General features: G+C 42.8%; 1 protein-coding gene across 1 annotated transcript in view; it reads left to right on the top strand.

Annotated features, from left to right (window-relative positions):
• The window catches only part of LOC113166688, a 30,945-nt gene that overhangs the window by 6,898 nt on the left and 260 nt on the right, over positions 1-23,787 (top strand). The window contains exons 2-5 of the mRNA XM_033326723.1: positions 18,833-18,850; positions 21,559-21,882; positions 22,563-22,694; positions 23,534-23,553. Of these exons, the coding sequence (XP_033182614.1) occupies positions 18,833-18,850; positions 21,559-21,882; positions 22,563-22,694; positions 23,534-23,553 (494 nt within the window). The remainder of the gene's footprint in view (positions 1-18,832; positions 18,851-21,558; positions 21,883-22,562; positions 22,695-23,533; positions 23,554-23,787) is intronic.

The raw sequence follows: 23,787 nt of genomic DNA, 5'->3' as shown, positions 1-23,787 counted from the left end.
ACAACCAGAGCTGCTCCCAGTGAACAAAAATATACATTACAAAGATATACAGATCCCATTTGAGCAAGCTTTAGGCAACAGTGGAGAGGAAAAACTCAGAACCAGGCTCATAGTGGGCGGCCATCTGCCTCGACCGGTTGGGGTGAGTGGAAAGAGAAGAGAGAAAAGAACAGCAGGCAATAAGAAAACAACAAGCAGCAAGAACATTGGGCAGGTAATAATTAGACATGCAAAGGTAATTATTTTAAAAAGTAAATAAATATATTTTAAAAAATATTATATATTTTACATTAGAAGTCCAAATAAACATTTTGGTCTGTTTCAGATTTGGCCAAAATCAAAGTAAGGTTCATTAAATAATACTGAGTAAGCAGCTATAAGTGATGATTTGTAGTGGCCATTGTTTAACAAAATTTAAATTAATCATAAAGAAGATTTAAAATAAAAAGGCCACTGATGCACCTTGGGAAGCATAGTGTACACAGGCAAAAGAGTCCATTCTCAAATTTGTGTTGACAATTTATCCAAAGCACACAAACAAACATTGTTCCCGCTGCCTCTCTTGCTCAAGTCAGAAAACATAGGTCCTCCCTGGTGCATGCTGTTCCTACACCAGCCTACCTACTTATCTCCCTAAATTTAAACCACTAACAGTAATAAACTTCTTCTTCTTCTCTTTCATCTTTTCCCATCAGGGGTCGCCACAGCGAATCATCCTTCTCCACCTCACTCTATCATGAACATCTTCTACCCTAACACTAGCTAACCTCATGTCCTCTGTTAAGACATCCATATATCTCCTCCTTGGTCGTCCTCTTGCCCTCCTACCTGGCAGCTCCATCTCCAACATCCTTCTACCAATATATTCACTATCCCTCCTCTGAACATGTCCGAACCATCTCAGTCTGGCCTCTCTGACTTTGTTGCTAACACAGACAACGTGAGCCGTCCCTCTGATGTACTCGTTCCTTATTCTGTCTAACCTGGTCACTCCTAAGGAGAACCTCAACATCTTCATCTCTGCTACCTCCATCTCAGCCTCTTGTCTCTTTCTCACTGCTACCGTCTCTAACCCATAGAGCAGAGCACCACTGTCTTGTAGACCTTTCCTTTGAGTCTTGCTGACACTCTTCTGTCACACAACACTCCTGACACTTTCCTCCACCCGCTCCAACCTGCCTGCACTCGCCTCTTCACCTCTTTTCCACACTCTCCATCACACTGAACTGTTGACCCCAAGTACTTAAACTCCTGCACCTTCTTCACCTCAGCCCCCTGTAACCTAACGCTTCTACCTTGATCCCTCTCGTTTAGACACATGTATTCTGTCTTACTATGACTGACCTTCATGCCTCTTCTTTCCAGAGCAAACCTCCACCTCTCCAGCTGTTCCTCCACCTGCTCTCTAGTCTCACTGCAAATCACAATGTCATCCGCAAACATCATTGTCCAGGGAGATTCCTGTCTGACCTCATCTGTCAGCCTGTCCATCAACATAGCAAACAAGAAGGGACTCAAAGCTGATCCTTGGTGTAGTCCCACCTCCACCTTGAACTCCTCTGTCTGACCTACAGCACATCTCACCACCGTCATACTTCTCTCATACATGTCCTGAACTACTCTGACGTACTTCTCTGCCACTCCCGACGACCTCATACAGTACCACAGCTCCTCCCTCGGCACCCTGTCATACGCCTTCTCTAAATCTACAAAGACACAATGCAGCTCCTTCTGACCATCTCTGTACTTTTCTATCAACATTCTCAAAGCAAAAACAGCATCAGTGGTGCTCTTACGGGGCATGAAACCATACTGCTGCTCACAAATCTCCACCTTCTTCCTAAGCCTAGCTTCCACTACTCTTTCCCACAGCTTCATTGTGTGGCTCATCAACTTTATTCCTCTATAGTTGCTGCAGTTCTGTGTGTCACCCTTGTTCTTAAAGATCGGAACCAGAACACTTCTCCTCCATTCCTCAGGCATCTTCTCACTCTCTAGAATCCTATTGAACAAACTGGTTAGAAACTCCACTGCTGTCTCTCCTAAGCACTTCCACACCTCCACAGGTACGTCATCAGGACCAACAGCCTTTCCACTCTTCATCCCTTTCAAAGCCTTCCTAACCTCATCCTTTCCAATCTCTGCTACTTCCTGCTCCACAACATTCACATCTTCCTCCCTTCTTTCCCTGTCATTTTCCTCATTCATCAGCTCCTCAAAATAATTCAATTCAATTCAATTCAATTTTATTTGTAGAGCGCTTTTTACAATTGACATTGTCACAAAGCAGCTTTACACAACCAAAGAACAGTACATGAACAGTGAATGTGTAAGAATCATAATAATCAGATTGTCCCTGATGAGCAAGTCGAGGGCGACAGTGGCAAGGAAAAACTCCCTGAGAAGGCAACAGGAAGAAACCTTGAGAGGAACCAGACTCAACAGGGAACCCATCCTCATATGGGTGATTACATGCTGTGTAGGCAGCAGGCAGTCCAGTATAACAGTTAAGGCCGCTCAGGCTCTGTGTCAGCAGCACTATAGTACGTTCATGAGTTGTTCATACGGATCATTACGGATTTGTTCTTTCGTTCATTTGTCACGTGACAGCTGCAACTCCGCTACGGAGCTGTGGACTGAGAAACAAGGAAATGAATGATGTCTGATATCTGTCATTTATTTGTCAACTGACGGCCGATAGACATGATTTCTACATGGAATCATAATTAATTAGTGGTCTTTGATTCTTGTAGATGTGTGTAGTGATTTTGTGTAAATAATGTAAATTATGTTTGTACATAAATATTTTCGAAAATTATAAACATGTTAATTGTGCTATTCTCTTCCATAAAATAATTAAATGTAAAATTATCAATAACAACGGCAATAACATCAATAATAATAATAATAATAATAATAATAATAATAATAATAATAATAATAATGTCGAGTTTTGGACACAATAAATGCACCATGTAAATATTTCCGGGAACTTGTTACTTGTTGCTTTAAAATTCTCACTCATTATTAATAAGTTTAACGTTTAACTTTCACTCGGCCTCTACCGGCCCGTCACAGCTCAGGCTGCGGCAGCAGTAACTGGCTCTCGTTCATCGTTCATCGTTCATCGTTCACTGCTCTCGTTCATCGTTCATCGTTCACTGCTCTCGTTCATCGTTCACTGCTCTCGTTCATCGTTCTTCGTTCACTGCTCTCGTTCATCGTTCACTGCTCTCGTTCATCGTTCTTCGTTCATCGTTCACTCGTTCGCGGATCGGGCTCTCGTTCATTTGTCACGTGACAGCTACAAAGTCACTGCTGCGCTGTTAAACAACATCAGGGAGGATGCAGGAACACAAGTCACTTTATTGTGGTGTGTATTTCCTTTCCTAGGTTTTCACATGGTTTGAATTGCTTTTATGTATTATAATTTGTAAGCTGAACAAACCATGTTGTCTTCACTATATAGTGTCTGAGAATCGCGGCCATTTCTACATCGCCCACTAGGGGGTTACACCGCAACCTGCTGAAAAATGAACGAAATGACTCAAAATGATTCGTTCACTTATAGTTCGAGAATCACGGATCTGAGTCAGTTCAAAGACTCGTTTTTCCCACCTCTACAACTTCAGTCTCCAAACGCATCCCATAGGACAGACGGTGGATCCAGGCGACGAGATCTCCAGCCAGAAGTTGGGCATCAGGACGAGTCAGACAGGTCCAGAGGGCAAAGGGTGGAATGACGTGTAGCTCAACAGAGAGACAGGAAGAGGGAAATAGAGAGGTAGAGAAAGAGAGAGATGGCAGTTAGTTGTATTCACAGTCAGATAAAGTTTGAGGTGAATGTATATTTAGTGTAGTGCAGCAGGGACTCCGGCAGGACTAATTATGACAGCCTAACTAAAAGGGTGGGTTCAGAAGGAAACACAGACATGAGGGCTCCCTGGGATGTAGAGCAACCGAACACTTCACCATCAACAAACCTGAGTGATCAGTGAGAGTTGGGAAGACAGCATCTAAACATACCAGTTCACCATAATGCTCTACGTCCATGAGTCCTTCCCAGATCTATTTACTCAAATGCTTGACTAAATAGGTAGGTTTTCAGCCTAGACTTAAACACTGAGACTGTGTCTGAGTCCCGAACGCTGTTTGGAAGGCTATTCCATAACTTTGGGGCTTTGTAAGAAAAAGCTCTGCCCCCAGCTGTAGTTTTTAGGATACGAGGTACTGACAGGCAGCCAGCATCCTTTGATCGAAGTAGGCGTGGTGGATCATAAGACACTAGCAGTTCACTTAGATACTGCGGCGCAAGACCATTTAATGCTTTAAATGTCAAAAGTAGTATTTTAAAATTCAATTCAATTCAATTCAATTTTATTTGTAGAGCGCTTTTTACAATTGACATTGTCACAAAGCAGCTTTACACAACCAAAGAACAGTACATGAACAGTGTATGTGTATGAATCATAATAATCTGATTGTCCCTGATGAGCAAGCCGAGTGCGACAGTGGCAAGGAAAAACTCCCTGAGAAGGCAACAGGAAGAAACCTTGAGAGGAACCAGACTCAACAGGGAACCCATCCTCATATGGGTGATTACATGCTGTGTAGGCAGCAGTCCAGTATAACAGTTAATGTCTTTTAAGTTAATATGGAGTCCAGTTAGTTATTGCAGGCAGACTTGTTCCATTCCTTGACTATCGAGCGTTGAGTCGAGACCTCCAAGAAACAGCTTCCGACGTCCGCCGAGGCCGGGACCGACATCATAGTAGCTTGTGACCAATCCAGTCTCCAAACGCATCCCAAAGGGCAAACGGTGGATCCAGGCGACGAGATCTCCAGCCAGAAGTTGGGCATCAGGACGAGTCAGACAGGTCCAGAGGGCAAAGGGTGGAATGACGTGTAGCTTGACAGAGAGACAGGAAGAGGGAAAAGAGAAAGGGGGAGGGAAAGAGAGAGAAGAGGAGAGATTGCAGTTAGGTGTGATCACAGTCAGATAAAGTTTGAGGTGAATGTATATTTAGTGTAGTGCAGCAGGGACTCCGGCAGGACTAATTATGACAGCCTAACTAAAAGGGTGGGTTCAGAAGGAAACACAGACATGAGGGCTCCCTGGGATGTAGAGCAACCGAACACTTCACCATCAACAAACCTGAGTGATCAGTGAGAGTTGGGAAGACAGCATCTAAACATACCAGTTCACCATAATGCTCTACGTCCATGAGTCCTTCCCAGATCTATTTACTCAAATGCTTGACTAAATAGGTAGGTTTTCAGCCTAGACTTAAACACTGAGACTGTGTCTGAGCGCCGAACGCTATTTGGAAGGCTATTCCATAACTTTGGGGCTTTGTAAGAAAAAGCTCTGCCCCCAGCTGTAGTTTTTAGGATATGAGGTACTGACAGGCAGCCAGCATCCTTTGATCGAAGTAGGCGTGGTGGATCATAAGACACTAGCAGTTCACTTAGATACTGCGGCGCAAGACCATTGAATGCTTTAAATGTCAAAAGTAGTATTTTAAAATCAATGCGAAATTTCACGGGGAGCCAATGAAGTGTAGATAAGATAGGCGTGATGTGCTCATATCTTCTGGTTCGAGTGAGGACTCTCGCTGCTGCATTCTGAACTAATTGAAGCTTGTTTATGCACCTGGTTGAACAGCCAGCAGCAGATGATCCTATAACTAGTACTTCTGTCTTATCAGGATTTAGAAGGCAGAAGGAAGTTAATTAGCATCCAGTCTCGTATATCCTTTACACATTGCTCAACTTTATTAAGCTGTTTGATCTCATCTGGTTTTGATGAAACATATAACTGTGTGTCGTCAGCATAACAATGAAAGTTAATACCATGCTTACGGATTATGTTGCCCAGAGGAAGCATGTAGAGGGAAAAAAGCAGTGGGCCTAAAACTGAACCCTGTAGAACACCAAACTCCACTGGAGAGCATGTGGAGTAATCGCCATTTAGATCTACATACTGATAATGGTCAGTCAAATAGGACCTAAACCAGAAGAGGGCCGTTCCCTTAATTCCTACAACCTTTTCTAGTCTGTGAAGGAGAATACTATGGTCAATGATTTCAAAAGCTGCACTGAGATCGAGTAGTACAAGCATAGTGACGCTACCCTGATCAGAGGCCAATAGGAGGTCATTTACTACTTTAACAAGTGCCGTCTCTGTGCTGTGATGAGGCCTAAATCCTGACTGATAGAGTTCGTGTATGTTATTTCTATGAAGATACGAGGATAGCTGCCCAGCTACTATCTTTTCGAGAATCTTAGAGATAAAGGGGAGGTTTGATATCGGCCTATAATTGGACAGCTGACAAGGGTCGAGATCAGGTTTCTTGATTAGCGGTTTAATAACTGCTAATTTAAAACACTTTGGGACATACCCACAGCTGAGTGAAGAATTTATGATTGTCAGCAGGGGTTCTATTATTTCTGGCACTATCTGTTTTAGAAAGTGTGTCGGTATAGGGTCTAATGTACAGGTTGAAGATTTTGCAGAAGAGTTGAGTGAAATTAGTTCATTCTCTTCAAGGGGAGTAAAGTAATCTAGGTACTGATCTGCTGAGGTTAGCTCGTCACCTGCGTCAACTAAATTGTCTGGTTTTAAAGCTTGAATTTTATGCCTTATATTTACAATTTTGTTATTGAAAAAGTTCATGAAGTCCTCACTACTGCACAACGTTGTTGTGGAGATATCTGCAGTGGTTTTCTTTCTAGTTAATTTGGCTACTGTATTAAATAAAAATCTAGGGTTATTTTTGTTGTTTTCTATAAGAGTGGAGAGATACGTTGATCTAGCTGCACTAAGAGCTTTTTTATAGTTCAGGATGCTCTCCTTCCACGCTATCTGGAATACTAACAATTTAGTTTGGCGCCATTTACGTTCTAACTTTCGAGCATTCTAAGGCGCGCATGTCATCGTTATACCAGGGAGCAGGTTTCTTATCTCTGATGACTTTTCTTTTAACTGGAGCTACATTATCTAAGGTATAACGGAATGACGACTCTAGATATTCAGTCGCCTGGTCTAGTTCTGTGGTGTCAGATGGTGATCCAATCAAAGTTGATAACTCTGGGAGATTACTAATAAAGCTTTGTGTGGTCTTCTTCTTCTTTCGGCTTTTCCCATCAGGGGTCGCCACAGCGAATCATCCTCTTCCACCTAACTCTATCATGGGCATCTTCTACCCTAACACTAGCCAACCTCATGTCCTCTGTTAAGACATCCATATATCTCCTCTTTGGTCGTCCTCTTGCCCTCCTGCCTGGCAGCTCCATCTCCAACATCCTTCTACCAATATACTCACTATCCCTCCTCTGAACATGTCCGAACCATCTCAGTCTGGCCTCCCTGACTTTGTCGCTAACACAGGCAACGTGAGCCGTCCCTCTGATGTACTCGTTCCTTATTCTGTCTAACCTGGTCACTCCTAAGGAGAACCTCAACATCTTCATCTCTGCTACCTCCATCTCAGCCTCTTGTCTCTTTCTCACTGCTACCGTCTCTAACCCATAGAGCAGAGCTGGTCTCACCACTGTCTTGTACACCTTTCCTTTGAGTCTTGCTGACACTCTTTTGTCACACAACACTCCTGACACTTTCCTCCACCCGCTCCAACCTGCCTGCACTCTCCTCTTCACCTCTTTTCCACACTCTCCATCACACTGAACCGTTGACCCCAAGTACTTAAACTCCTGCACCTTCTTCACCTCAGCCCCCTGTAACCTAACGCTTCTACCTTGATCCCTCTCGTTCAGACACATGTATTCTGTCTTACTACGACTGACCTTCATGCCTCTTCTTTCCAGAGCAAACCTCCACCTCTCTAGCTGTTCCTCCACCTGCTCTCTACTCTCACTGCAAATCACAATGTCATCCGCAAACATCATTGTCCAGGGAGATTCCTGTCTGACCTCATCTGTCAGCCTGTCCATCAACATAGCAAACAAGAAGGGACTCAAAGCTGATCCTTGGTGTAGTCCCACCTCCACCTTGAACTCGTCTGTCTGACCTACAGCACATCTCACCACCGTCATACTTCTCTCATACATGTCCTGAACTAGTCTGACGTACTTCTCTGCCACTCCCGACGACCTCATACTGTACCACAGCTCCTCCCTCGACACCCTGTCATAGGCCTTCTCTAAATCTTCAAAGACACAATGCAGCTCCTTCTGACCATCTCTGTACTTTTCCATCAACATTCTCAAAGCAAAAACAGCATCAGTGGTGCTCTTACGGGGCATGAAACCATACTGCTGCTCACAAATCTCCACCTTCTTCCTAAGCCTGGCTTCCACTACTCTTTCCCACAGCTTCATTGTGTGGCTCATCAACTTTATTCCTCTATAGTTGCTGCAGTTCTGCGTGTCACCCTTGTTTTTAAAGATCGGAACCAGAACACTTCTCCTCCATTCCTCAGGCATCTTCTCACTCTCTAGAATCCTATTGAACAAACTGGTTAGAAACTCCACTGCTGTCTCTCCTAAGCACTTCCACACCTCCACAGGTACGTCATCAGGACCAACAGCCTTTCCACTCTTCATCCTTTTCAAAGCCTTCCTAACCTCATCCTTTCCAATCTCTGCTATTTCCTGCTCCACAACATCCATATCTTCCTCCCTTCTTTCCCTGTCATTTTCCTCGTTCATCAGCTCCTCAAAATACTCCTTCCATCTTTTCTGCACACTCTCCTGGGTTGTTAGTACCTTTCCATCTCTGTCCTTAATCACCCTTACCTGTTGCACATCCTTCCCATCTCTATCTCTCTGTCTGGCTAGCCTGTACAAGTCCTTCTCTCCTTCCTTTGTGTCTAACCTGTCATATAGCTCATCGTAAGCTTTCTGTTTGGCCTTTGCCACCTCCCTCTTCACTCTACGCTGCGCTTCCTTGTACTCCTGTCTACTTTCCTCAGTCCTTTCTACATCCCACTTCGTTCTAGCCAACCTCTTCCTCTGGATGCATTCCTGTACTTCCTCATTCCACCACCAAGTGTCTTTACCTTCTTTCCTCTTTCCAGATGACACACCTAGCACCTTCCTACCTGTTTCCCTGATAATCTCTGCTGTAGTTTCCCAGTCATCTGGAAGCTCATCCTGACCACCAAGAACATGTCTCAACTTCTGTCTGAATTCCTCACAAGTTTCTTCATTCTTTAGCTTCCACCACTTGGTCTTCTTCTCTGACTTCCCTCTCTTCTTCTTCCTGACCTCCAGAGTCATCTTACACACCACCATGCGGTGCTGTCTGGCTACACTCTCTCCTACCACCACTTTGCAGTCACTAACCTCTCTCAAATGACCTCGTCTACATAGGATGTAGTCCACCTGAGTACTCCTACCTCCACTCTTGTATGTCACTCTATGTTCCTCTCTCTTCTGGAAGTAAGTGTTGACTACAGCCATTTCCATCCTCTTAGCAAAGTCCACCACCATCTGTCCTTCCAGATTCCTTTCCTTCACACCAAACCTGCCCATCACCTCCTCATCACCTCTGTTGCCCTCACCAACATGCCCATTGAAGTCTGCTCCAACAACAACTCTCTCTCCTCTGGGGATACTCTCTATGACCTCATCAAACTCACTCCAGAATCTCTCCTTCTCTTCTAACTCACAGCCAACCTGTGGCGCATACCCACTGACTACATTCACCATCACCCCTTCAATTTCTAACTTTAGGCTCATCACCCTGTCTGAGACTCTTTTCACCTCTAGAACATTGTTCACAAACTCCCCCTTCAGGATCACTCCTACCCCATTTCTCTTCCTATCCACACCATGGTAGAACAGTTTGTATCCTCCTCCAATGCTACGTGCCTTGCTGCCCTTCCACCTTGTCTCCTGCACACACAGTACATCTACCTTCCTTCTCTCCATCATGTCTGCCAGCTCTCTGCCTTTCCCTGTCATTGTGCCAACGTTAAGAGTCCCTATTCTCAGATCTATGTCCCTGCCTTTCCCCTTCTCTCTCTGACCACGAACCCTTCTGCCTCCCCTCTTTCTTCGACCAACAGTAGTCAAATTTCCACCGACACCTGTAGGTTAACAGCATCGGTGGCGGTCGTTGTTAACTTGGGCCTCGACCGATCCGGTATGACAGTCTTATTGATGATTCGCATGGTTATTTTGGCAATTTTTACGCCGGATGCCCTTCCTGACGCAACCCTCTCTATTTATCCGGGCTTGGGACCGGCACAGAAATCACTGGCTTGCAACCCCTGTGGCTAGATTTTAACAAATAAAGATGTCCATAAACTAATCCATAAATACTTTTCAAAAAGCCTCTTTATTACTATTATTACTATTATGAAACAAAATAATTACAATGCATACATAATTATGACATAGTGAGCCAGCGCGGTGATAGAGTGATGTTTTTCTTTTTGTTCTTCTTATATTTAGTTGCAAAAGCTCACTAAACGGGCGCATTGTATGTGGCCTGTGGTGATCTAGGCCATTCAGCGTATGAACCAGAACTTCTCATTTGTGGGGGTGTAGAATATGTCAGAGATGATCCGTGGTTGTCTTTGATTTGGCGAATTTCCATACGGGCACGGTTGTTGGGAATCGTGGACAGAGGTATGTTCAGGCTGGATAAAGTCTGTATGAAATCGTTCCAGCTGTGAGGTCGCTGCTTTGAATGATGTGTTACGGCTAAATGTTTCATTAAATCCAATATATGTGATCCACGTATAGTTTTTTCATTGTAGACAAATTCTCCCTCATTGTTCCAACGGGCTAAACCATCAGAGTCAGATATTTTCTGTAAAATGTATTGAGCATTCCTTTGAAAATGAGGATTAATGTTCATAAGAACCTCTTTGACAACATCGTCTTCAGCGTCTTTACGCACCTGAGCATCTTTTTGTTCCTTTTCCTTCGGCACATTGAGAACAATTTATCTGTTTTCACCTTGTTTCACTCTCTGGAGATTCAGATATCTTTGCAATAGCATATTGTAATTTTTTATTTTCTTATCAGGCATCAGACTTTTTATCTTCCAGGATCTCGTGCATCTTTTCGTCTAAATCATTTTCAACCTGCTCTCGGATATTTTCAGGTGGGTTGACTCTGACTGAGTAATGGGAGCAGAAAACCACCAGTTTGAAGAGTTTTTTTTTTCTTGGATAAACTTGTCCTTTTGTCGGCAATCAATCTAAGATGATTCTTTTCCCGTTTGGGTTTTTTATATTGCGTGTCAGAGACGGGTATCTGACCTTTTAAAAGGTTTAAAACCAGTTCACACACTGCTTGAATCAGGTCTGAGGAGCAGTTTGCCAGTATAGCTTTACGCAGGTGAGGGATGCTGTTCAATAACGGCATGAGCAGAGGCATGTTTCTTTTCATACGCGCCAACATTATTTTTATTTTTTTTCCAGGCAGATAGACGCATGGGAGCTCAGAAGGCAGCAGACCGGCTCTCAGTCTCAGTTGTCTGGGCAGGCTGGCGTGAGGTCGACCAATAAATAACTGTGTGGATGTTTTGTGGCGTCTTCATAACTTTCTAAAAAGTATGATTTTTTTCTAGGAAATATTTGTTGAGCCAAGATAGACATTTGCAGTTTGTCACGTGGGTTTTTGAAAAGTATAAGGTGTGTACAATTCAAGTTGAGAGTACGACTATATTTTCCCTTGTGAAATATGTTTTGTGTGAGAAACATTACAGACATATTTTTATGATGTCTATATTGTGTGAAAATTTTTACCACTTCTGGATTATCATTGGCTTCACAGATTACATCATCTAAAATAACCAAATGTTTTTCACCAGGAGGGAAAAGTTTTTCATCTTCAAAAGAATCAGGTAGACCTTCCACAAACTTGATTTTTATACACAATTTTTGAAATTCACAATACAGAGGTTGAAAACAAGTGTAAATCCATACAATATTATCAGGTACAACATCCATTACATAATTACAATTCTCCAATACATTTTTAACAAAAACAGTTTTACCTGATCCGCTAGGGCCTACAATCAAGCAAGAGAATGGAGCCTTCAGTCTAAAATCTGAATCTGTTTCCTCCATAATAGTTTGTCTTTTAGTACCACTCGAAACTTTTTTTAAATCGAGGAGTTTTTCAACTGGAATCTGCTCTTGTCACGTTGAAATTTATGCTGCAGCGCTTTGAGAAAATGTTCTTCAGTCGAATCGGCAATGTACCCTTCAACCAGATCCTTGACACTATCAAAATTAATTGACTCGCAGCATTCATATGTCTGGGTGATCCCCTTGGCACGCAGTGACACTTTGCCACTCGTTGTCTGATACCCATAGCTTTTAGGCCCCGCTGCTACGTACTCTTTAATGGAATCGCCTGAAAGCTCATCTGTAAGTTCACCAAGTAGATTACCTAGGGGGAGAACATTCTGATTTGGTTTAGTCACGTAAATGAGACTATCTGTGTCATAATAAAGAACACGGTCCTGAAGCTGATCGAGATATTCATAGAGCCTGAGGCAAGCATAGCCTGTGGTGAATGCTGCTATAAAATGTTGTCTGTTTTGTTTGGCGGAGCTACACATTTGTCACTGTAACATTTCTGAACCAGAGCCACTTTGTCGTTAATAAACATAAAGTATTTTATCAGGAATTCCACTGAGAACATGCATGTGAGGAAATCCTCCGGATTATTTATCAATTCAGTCTGGGTCATGTTGCTACACTGTGCAAATTTGCCTCAGAGGCTGTTAAGAAAGAGTTTTGCAACCTGTCTTTTAGCCGGATTGAAGGAGATTTTAGCTGGATCGAGTCTAATAATCTGTCTTTGCGCATACTCTCCGATGTATTTCTTTTTGCTTCGCACATCTACAGCCTCGGGTGGATACCCGCTGGCTTCTTGTTTCCCTTTAAGGAAACCCTTGATATAACCTGTGAAGAGCGACCTACTTTTTTGAGGGAAATGCCATACTTCTTCTATCTCAACTCGGTAACCCTTTTCCACCGCTTTGTTGATTTCATGCGAAATCCATACACCGCTCAGAGATCGCTCTTCGTCGCTATGGTGACAAGGTCCGCTCTGATAATTCACTCTCTGCGCATGTGCAGCAGTGAGTGAAGACGAGTTTACCGCGAGATGTGCGGTATGGTAAAACTGGATGGAACAAGCCCCTCGGTGTGTACACTTTAGGTTGGATGAGTCCAAAATACTGACCCCGGGGCCTGAAAGTCTCTGTTGATAATTTGAGGATGGCCAATTGGGTATGGAAACCTGCAAAGAACATCAGGGTACAACGATGTAAAATCCACATAAAAACACTTCTCGTCATCAGCGGCTGAATAGCGCAGGTGCGTTGGACACGTACGGCCACCGTACAGCGCGTCTCGCGGGATCAGGGGATGGGGGGCATGATAATCTTTAAAGAAGTCACACACAGCCGGCTCCATTTTTTTAAGCCTGTTCCACTGATGCTCCCAGATAACAACAAGCTTTACACCATAGTCACTTTCCAGCAACCTAAGACGTTCCTAAGTTGCCTGTATGCGCATTTAAAGCTCTCACCTGTCAGAGGATTTCTGTCTGTGGGTTTGAAACACTGCACACATCCGTGGTAAAAACAGCCTAGAAACTCAAAAACCATCTCAACACCATCAAGCACAGCGTAACCGTCAACAAAGAAATGACCTAATTGTTTTTCTCCTCTGTTGAGCGCATGCTGAATAAAAATGTTTTTCTGAAGCATAGTGTATTCCAACCACTGGATGGCAGCGTCGGAATATCGCTTACATTGATGACGGTAGTTTTCCAGGCATGGAATATATGGATAATTTTTGCAGAAGACGGTCATGCAGGCGGAAGCTATCGTGGCTGACAAACGGATCCACAGTCGTCTCGCTTATATAGTTATTATGAAACAACTGGCAGGCCTTCCTGAGGATCTCTGTGTCATTCCTACAATAGAGTCGCGCCTCTTTCTGAAAATCAAACGTACCGTTGCAGACCGTTTTGTACCAAATCTATATCTATAAATCTATAAATCTCTGATTGTAGTGTTTTTCACAGAAAAACACAAGCTTGGCACCTTGCATGACAACGTCCTGATCAACTCCTAATTCCACCAAAGCTCTGACAATTATGTAACCGTCAAAACCCCGAGAATTATGTGTCACAAAAATGCATTGACTGTACTGTGGGCTCCTGAAATGGAGAATAAAATCCCTAGAGCATTCCACGCCGTCAAACGACCACTCATCACCCTTAACACTTACGGCCGAGACAAAAAATGGTATGTGAATACCATTGGCTGGTGGGAATGTCTCGAAATCATAGTAAATAATATCTAGCTTGTCATCATCATCATCATCACTGCCCTCTGCCGGCTTTAGCTTTGTATTAGTTTTGCTGCCCCCTGTAGTGTTACGAACGGACTAACGGGACGAACGAGTAAGAACAAAAAATATATATTTATTGACAAAAGGGCAGGGGACACAGGGAACTAACACAAACTAACAAAGTATCAACACAAAACGCTGCGGGAACGCAGGCAACAGACGAACCAACAAAACATACAAAGTACCAACTAATAAACCACTACACAAAAATACAAACTACAACTCACTAAAAGAAATACAAAGTGACAAACGAAAATCACTGCCGAGGGCAGGAAAACGAGAACAAAACATACAAAACTAACAGGACAAAGTATCAACTGAAAAACACTGCATGAGCGCAGACCGAACAACTCAAACCGACAAACCAAAAACAGACAGGTGCCTCACAGACAAACAAACGAACGAACAAACAGACTGACCAGATTAGTGATGGAGTAGTGTGCAGCATGAATGAAATCAGGGTGAATGACATAAACAAACGAACGAACGAACGAACTAACCAGCGAGAATGGGATGAACAGCATGTATGATGTCAGGGTGAGTGAGCATGAAAGTCAACAAACCAGCAATGAGCAGAGGACGGACGGGAGCTTATAAAGTGGAGGGATGCACAGGTGAACTGAATGAGTCAATTAGTCCGGTGAGTGAGAGTGGAGAGTAGAGGAAGTCCATATGTGGGTGTGTGGCAGGAGGGTGAGACACAGAAACAAACATAACAGACAGGGGCAGAGGGAGGAATCGTAACATGTAGACTTTTGCTTTTTATTAGTTTTACTGTTTTTCTTTTTGTTGTTTTTCTTTTTCTTTTTCTCTTTCTCTTCGATGGGCTGAATGTAACATTTATGAGTTTTTTTTGTCTCTTTTTCATCATATTCTTTTTCACAGACACGGCAACAAAATGCTGCACGTCTATGTTTTTCAAGCCCTTCAGATAACGTCTTGTAATACGACAGATTGCAATCGGGACAATATTTATGCAAATTTCATTGACTAGCTTTCCCAGCTTTAGGTTGCCATTTTTTCTCTTTGTGTTTCTTTACACAGTAGAGCGATTGACACATACGGCGACAATCCTCACATCTGATGAGCTATTTCGGATATGTGCTACACTCAGGATCAAGACAGACACCACAATGGTTGGCACACACGTGATAGGCCTCTGAAGTACAGCCAGTATGACAAAATGTGCAAAAGTACCTAACTCAATGAAAAATCCTGACATCTTTTATCCCATAATAATGACCCTGGAATAAGAACAAATACAGCGTTTTTGCATTCCTCTGGGTCTGAGTTTCAAATTTCACCATAGGGCCGCTGCCGTAGTTTCTGTAAAAAACAACAATTTTACTCTCCATGACGGTTTCAAATTTAACAATGTCTGAAAAGGAGACGGGAGTCTGCTCCGTTAGACCGGTTTGCTCCTGAATGATTTTGCCAAATTTCTCAGCGTCATCGTCAACCGGGGGTTGAGAAGATGCGCGAGATTGATGGATAAGCAAAGCTGATTGTCTATATTGTTAACAATGTACAGGCACTTGCGCCTGTACTTCCGGAGAATCTCACAGTTCAGAGTTTTGTCAGCACGTCTGTTACCTCCTCCTCTCTCATTGTGTACAAGTTGTCCGACTATTTCTAAACTATCATCACTCAAAACAGACTGATTTGATTGGGCGATGTGATCGAGTACCTCCTGAAATAGACTCAGATGAATACTGTCCGACGTTGATACAATGGCTGCGGCGTTGTTTTGCAATAAATCACCGTGTAACTCTAATTGAATAACATCATCATCACCCCTAGCATGCGCCTGTATTACATCAACCAGCTGATGAACAACATCCATAATGTGAACATACACAGCTACGAAATCACCTATACTACTGCTACGACATATGTTTAAAGGACGTCTGATCTCTATGTTGTTAAACTGAGGACGCACAAGGATGGTAGCATAATCACAGGTATTTTGAATTGGGTGGTATGGGGCGACATCTTCAGGATTTACGTTGTCACTACGTGATTTTGAAGGCTGGTTACAACTGGTGGATGGAGCCGGATTAGAAAAGCCTGATGAATGAGGATTACAACTACTTGTTGAGGGCTGGTTACCAGGGTTTGTTGAAACAATTGTTCCTCCAGTTTGCGGTGAGGGTTGTTGACACGCTAAATTTTCAGGAGCGTTACTCCGGTCTTGTGCATTGTTTTGAATCTGGTTGGAAATATTTAGTATTTGATTTATTGTTTCGTCATGATCAAATGAAGTGGGGTTGCGGGGGTTGTGGGGTCTCGTGGGAGTCGGCGAAACACTTGCAGCAGCAGTTCCTCGTTGCATTTGAAAAGATAAAGTTTTTATCTCATCAATCAATGCCTGGTAATTTTGAGAACTGTTATCACAGCTGTTGTGATTCTGCTGAGATGCCGTGTTTTCCAGCCATTAGTTACATTTAGAATCTGATTAAAAATATCATTATGGTCAAATGGACGAGGACTGGGCGGTGTATGTTGTGGTGTGGGGGTTACCGGCTCAGATTCAGCACTATTGTCCTGCAGTTGAAAAGTAAGAGTTCTTATCTCGTCAATCAAGGCCTGATAATCGTTTTGCTCAGAAGGAGAAGCTAACGCTGATTGAGAGCTACGGGAAGCTAGTTGTTCTAATAGAATGTCTATTTGGCTGAGATTGTGTCGGGCTACGTCATTATCATCATTGATGGTGTCAAGGACCGGAGTGGTAGTTTGCCTATCAGTACGCTGAGGTGACGTTGGCGGTGATAGAGCGTTGACAACTTCAGACACAAATTCCCTCAAATTATTAAGCTCCATTTTCTTACTTAATTTCACAAAATATATGACTATTAATAAGCAATAGCGACATATAAAACCATGAAGCACGTAACATCAAGATTTTTTCACAAACGACAAAACATTACATCTTAATTTCACACATTAAACCAATAATGCAACATAAACATTGATGAAATATACAGCCATGAGACATTCGTGGCACTTTTTTTCTCTGAAGGAAGACAAGCAACACAACAGGATAAACCTAGAGTAGATGAATAGGATAGAGTTTAGGACCCGCTGACACACGTACATATACTATTTTCACTAAGGAATTAAGAGGAAGTCAAAGAAGTCGGAGCGCTTACATCACATGACACTGTTTCCAGGCGCCAGTCTCATCCTTCGTCCGTCATCCAACGGGGGAGGAAGGAAGGTGAACCGACGATGGCTGAAAATAAAAGCCTCTTTTCTTCAGAATAAGGCGCCTAACGAGGATCCAAGAATTCTGACCCTGGCGATGAAATCCCACGCATTGCATCAGTTTTGTTCAGGTGTTGCGCTGCATTGACCGTCCTCGTCAAACTTCTTCTGACAAACGCTTCTACTGAACGGTTTTTGACAGTTTGGCCAAACTTGGAACTTTTTATGGACTGGTGAAATTTGGTGGGCGGAATGCAGGATGTATATGTTGGGGGATCCAACACTCTTTGATTATCCTGAGTACTTACATCTGTTTTTTGACTTTATGAATGGCCACCATGTATATTATAACGGTCTTAGAGGGCGTCTGGCGGATGTCTGGGGGGTCAAAAAGGTTGTCTGGAAGTAATTAGAGAGACATAAATATACCCAGGGGGGTTGGTAGTCTGGGGGTGGGGGATTCACTTCAAGACTCGCTTGTTGAATGTAGCCACATTACCTGCACAGTAATTCTAAACAGCTAGTGTGGCTGTCGTAGCTTCAGGCTAATTACACAGCAGGACAGTCAGGATGTCCCAAAGATGTCGTATGAAACCTTCTACAGTAAAACTACAGTATTTTTATAGCACTGGTGGATTGGATGGTGGTAAAGTAGCATGTTTATCTGTTTATCTGATACTGTTATAACCTAATGCAGCTCAGCTGTGTCTGCTGCTAAAACAGAATCTCTGTGATCCTGCTGCTGTGTCTTTGTAGCTTGTAGTTCCACCTTCATTCATGGTTCACAATCCTCACAGACATCAAAGTACATTAAATGCTTTGGTTAAGAAACTAACCACAGCTCACACAACCATTGTGTTTTTTGGAGGGCTCTTGTTTGTCCCCTGAGTTAAAAAGAAGTCAGCAGGCTGCAGGGCCTTTTGTTATCCTGTCCCACAACTTTAGAATAACCTACCTGATGACATCAGACCGTCCCACTCTGAAGAGGTTGTTAAATCCAAACTTAAAACATATTTATACGCTCTAACATTGACTTAGTGGCAGGGATTCATATGTGTTACCAGTACTTGATTGGTGAGTGGGTTTCAGTCTGCAATAACTAATATATAATAACAACATACTTTATTGATTCCCTTTGGGAAAATTGTTGTTTGAACAGCTGTAGTAGATGACTAGGAATCAAGCCAGTAACCCTGGGGTTTATAGACAACTCCTCTACCAACTGAGCCCCAAAGTGAGAGCTGATTCTACATTTCTGTGTCTGTGTCTGTTCCCAGTTTCCCAGCATGCTTTGGGTGTACAGGTGTATATTGGAGAGGATTCTGTCGTCCTGTCCTGCCGAGTCGATGTCTCTGATTCCAGAGACTCCGTAGTGCTCTGGAGGCGCGATGAACTTCGAGACTCAACTGTTCATTTACGAACACCGAGTGGTGATGATCTTAACAACCAAAACAAACGTTACATCAACCGAACATCGATGAGGACTGACGCTCTGCAGACTGGAAACCTCAGCCTGACTCTGAGAAAACCCACAATCAGGGACAGCAGCACCTACACCTGTTCTGTCCGTAAGTCTGGAAGGGATCACAGAACAACACAAGTACCACTGGAGGTCACAGGTCAGTGATGTAGACACGTGTTCAGACGTCTTGTTCCACCTTCTGATGTCACTGTGAACCTTTAATGATTTCACTCTTTATCTTTTCTGAACAACATCAGTTCATAAAGTGTGAAACTCTGTGAAGGAGCCAGTTTAAAGTCAGATCAGTTCAAACCTCTAGTTTCAGATTCCTGATCAGAACTGTAGAAAAATTATTTTCATTCACTACAAACTGAGTCCGACTTGAACAGTAAACTGAACAGTAAAGAAACAGAAATAATACAAGAAGTTACAATCACACAGAGTAACAAAATAAAAAATTTAAATCAAGGCAACTATCTCACATGGAAGGAGAAAAAGCAAAGTGTTATAAATGTGTATTAGGACAAGACTTAAAGGACAATATTGATGTTGACAGCCTGGTCCCATCTTCACAGACATTTTTAGAAAACTCTCAGAGCTCCTAAAACAGTCCCAGCTGAGATTCCTGGTCTAAGAAGGACCTAGGAAACAACAAAAACCTTTTTATCTCAGTGAGGAGGTGTGTTTGACCTGTCGTCACTTAGTTTTAAAGCTGTGATTGGTTAAAAATATCTTGCGATGATCTGAGAGAAGCAGCTGCTCTGACTTGTGAATGGATGTTTCTGTTAGTTTGTAGGTTCTAGTTCAGTTAGTGTTTGGACTGTGTTTAGTCTCTGTCATGATGGAGGTTCCTGTAGCAGCTGGTTGCCCCAGTCAGTGTTCATGTTAACAGAATTTATATTAATATAAATTATGTGGGTCTTGAAGATTGTTATAAAAGGTCTTTGTTCCTGACTCTTCACTTATCACAATAAAGATTAAAATGACAATGATCCTACTGATGGTTTAAGTATTAAAGCAGCTGGATGGACAGAATTCACCTTCCAGAACATGTTCTAAGCTGATTCAGTCCACTCTGATATTCTGTTATCATAAACTATCTTCATGTTCTGTTGCTTTGATGATGCGGTTTGTGTCTCATCGGTTCTCTCAGTACCGTTGGTGACGTCTGTTCTGTGTGGTCTGAACGTCCAGAGAAATAAATGAGGAACATGTTGGTCTCAGTTCTGCAGTAGTTTGTGTGATCACTGCTGATAGAAGGTTCTAACAGAGACGGAGAGACGGGTCATCACTGAAGAGAAGCTTTGTGAATCATTTTTATCTTTATTAAGATTTAGTTTGGATCTAAGAATTGTCTTATAATTTCTTCACTAAGAGAAACTCTTAGACTCTGGAGTCTTTGTGAAAATGGGATCAGATTAGCTGGTGAAGCTGGTACAGACAGAATCCTACTGCCTGAGGATCTCAAATTGAATGAAGACTCATGTGGTTTGTAAAGACCAGGGGTCGTATTCACAAAGCTTTTAAGAGAAAAACAGTTTTCAGAGTGGACTACATGTTAATGAATCTACTGAAACAGACCGGTCAGTGATCAGTATCAGGTTAGAACATATTCTGGAAGGAGAATCCAGCTGTATTAATACTTAAACCATGTCTTTACTTCAGTAAGCAGTTTATACTAATCATTACCAAGAACACATTTATATACTGTGAACAAGGAAGTGAAGAGTCAGGAACCAACATCTCAGTTTTCCTCAAACACCACATGAAGCCACATCATTTATGTTAACATGAACACTGACTGGGGGCCACAGCTACAGGAACCTTCATCATGGTGACTAAACTCTAAAATAGTTCTTAATCAAACCTACTGACACCAACAAGTCCAAACACTGACTGAACAACTAGACCCTAAACATTAGGACAGCCAGCTGAGACTTTTTAGGTTAAGTTAGCAGATTTTATGAGAGAAGAAGAAGAAGAAGAAGAAGAAGAAGAAGAAGAAGAAGAAGAAGAAGACGGCCCCTGAACAGTTTGTACAACTTTTAAATGTGTCAGTAGAGGTCCCCCAGCAGACTAACCTATATCAGCATAACTAAGAGATGGTTCAGAGTCACCTGATCCATCTCTAACTATAAGCTTTATAAAAAAGGAAAGTTTTAAGTCTAGTCTTAAATGTAGAGAGGGTGTCTGCCTCCAGAACCTGAACTGGGAGCTGGTTCCACAGGAGAGGGGCTTGGTAGCTAAAGGCTCTGCCTCCCATTCTACATTTTGAAACTCTAGGAACCACAAGTAAACCTGCAGTCTGAGAACAGAGGGTTCTGCTTGGAACATATGGAACTATGAGGTCTTTAAGATAAGATGGAGCCTGATTATTAAGGGATTTAAGTGAGGAGAAGAATTTTAAATTCAATTCTGGATTTAACAGGGAGCCAATGGAGAGAAGCATCTGAAACACTTGATCTGTCTGTTCTGTTCCCGGAGGAGCTGATTCTACATTTCTGTGTCTGTGTCTCCTCACAGTTCCTCACCGTGCTCCAGGTGTACAGGTGTATGATGGAGAGGATTCTGTCGTCCTGCCCTGCAGAGTCGATGTCTCTGATTCCAGAGACTCCGTAGTGCTCTGGAGACGTGAGAACCTCAAAGACTCAACTGTTCATGTACGTAGATCGAGTGGTGAGGATCTTAACAACCAAAACCAGAATTACAGCGGTCGAACATCGATGAGGACTGACGCTCTGCAGACTGGAGACCTCAGCCTGACTCTGAGAAAACCCACCATCAGGGACAGCAGCTACTACACCTGCACCGTCCTCAGGGAGGGAGATATGCTGAGTAAGACAGAAGTCCAGCTGGAGGTCAGAGGTCAGTGATGTAGACACGTGTTCAGACGTCTTTTTCCACCTTCTGATGTCACTGTGAAACTTTAATGATTTCACTCTTTATCTTTTCTGAACAACATCAGTTCATAAAGTGTGAAACTCTGTGAAGGAGCCAGTTTAAAGTCAGATCAGTTCAAAGCTCTAGTTTCAGATTCCTGCCCAGAACTGTAGAAAAGCTCTTTTCAGTCACTACAAACTGAGTCCGACTTTAACGTCCTGTCAGTAAATTCTCTGTCAGAGGACAGAAAACAGGAAGAACTGACTCTGAGACCATATGAAGGACTGAAACAGGTGAGGACATGAGAAGAGCAGGTGATGGTCCATCATTAAAGCTCCATCAGTGATGCAGCCGGACCACACTCATCAGAACATGTGGAACTCCCTGATGTTCTGTCTCTTCATGTTCTGTCCTGTGAGGAACAGTAAAGTGTCCTCTGTCCCAGTCACTAAACCTGGTCCTCCACAGTCTGACAGTACCGGACTGAATCCAACAGAACTCCCTCAAACAGTTTCAATCAAAGATCTTTGTCTAAAATCTCAGACTGAACCAGGATCAGGTGAAAAGTCCCCAGTAGACTCAGCGTGTTGTCAGGTCGTCACTAATGTGTTTAATGTTGGATCAATTCAAAGACGTGGTGTTCTTTCTCTTCCTGTCTTCTACAGAACCTCCTCCTCCTCCTCCTCCTCCAGTCTGGCCCATTATTCTTGGTGTCCTGGTTCCCTTGTTGCTCCTGGCTGCTGCTGTTGTTGGTTTCTTCATGTATCGTTATAATCTGGTGATGAAGGACAGAGAAGGTTTGTTACAGCATCATGTGTTAAAGTGTCAGACTGAGTTAAACTGGTTTGATTGTTTCAAACTGAGCTCAGATCACCTGGAGTTCAGGTGTCCTTAGACAAGACACCGAAACCCTGTAGTAGCGCCGACTCAGTCTGGCAGCCGTCCAAAACGAATTTCCCCAAGGGGATCAATAAAGTATACATTATTATTATTAAAATTATGAAATCAGATGTAGCTCCACCTACAGGTGATTCAGAGAAACTGCATCATGTTGCTGCAGCAGCAGAGTGATGAAGATCCTGGAACATCCAGTGACATGAAGCAGATGCTGAGAACCTGAGGACTCACAGAGTCTCACACAGACTGGATCTGATGATCAGCTTCAGTCTGACAGGGGGACAAAGCTAGCTGTTAGCTGCTAGCTGTTAGCTTCTAGATATTAGCTGTTAGCTTCTAGATGTTAGCTGTAAGCTGCTAGCTGTTATCTTCAATAGTAAGAAGAGTCTGAAGAGAATCAGCAGGTAACAGGAGGATTATTGAAGGTGTCCCATGGATCAGACTGAGATTCTGTTTTGTCTGAATATCATCAACATTTGTCCAGTATTTAAAATTCAAGTCTTTAATGATTAGGACACAGAAATAATTCATCATCTCCAGCAGGATAAGACAGTGTTTACTACATTTCCACAGTTAAGTAGACATTAATATGTCAGTCATTAATTCAAACAGCAGCTCAGATCAGACTAATGTTAATTAAATAATTTTAATGTTAACAGACTTTAACACAACACTGCTGTCTGTAGACAAACATTGTTTATGACGTCAGAGGTATCACTCTGTGTGTCTGTCTCTGTAGTTCCACAAACCCTCATCAGAGTGAGACCTCTTCTTCTTGTGTCAGTTTCAGAATCTCTCAGTTGAAAGGTTCAGATCATGTCAATAAACAAAGACCAACTTCAAGTCATTAGGTTGTTAATGTGTTAATCAAACCATCAGTCAGTCTGTGATCGTCTGCTGTGTACAGGTCAGTGCAGTAGTATGAACATCACGGTCTCTGTCCTCACACTGACTGATCACAAACTCTAACAGGGGACTGTCAGACCAGGATTT

The sequence above is a fragment of the Anabas testudineus genome, chromosome 18 (genome assembly GCF_900324465.2).
Source record: "Anabas testudineus chromosome 18, fAnaTes1.2, whole genome shotgun sequence".
NCBI lineage: Eukaryota > Metazoa > Chordata > Actinopteri > Anabantiformes > Anabantidae > Anabas > Anabas testudineus.
This window is presented reverse-complemented; position numbering and strand designations above follow the sequence as displayed.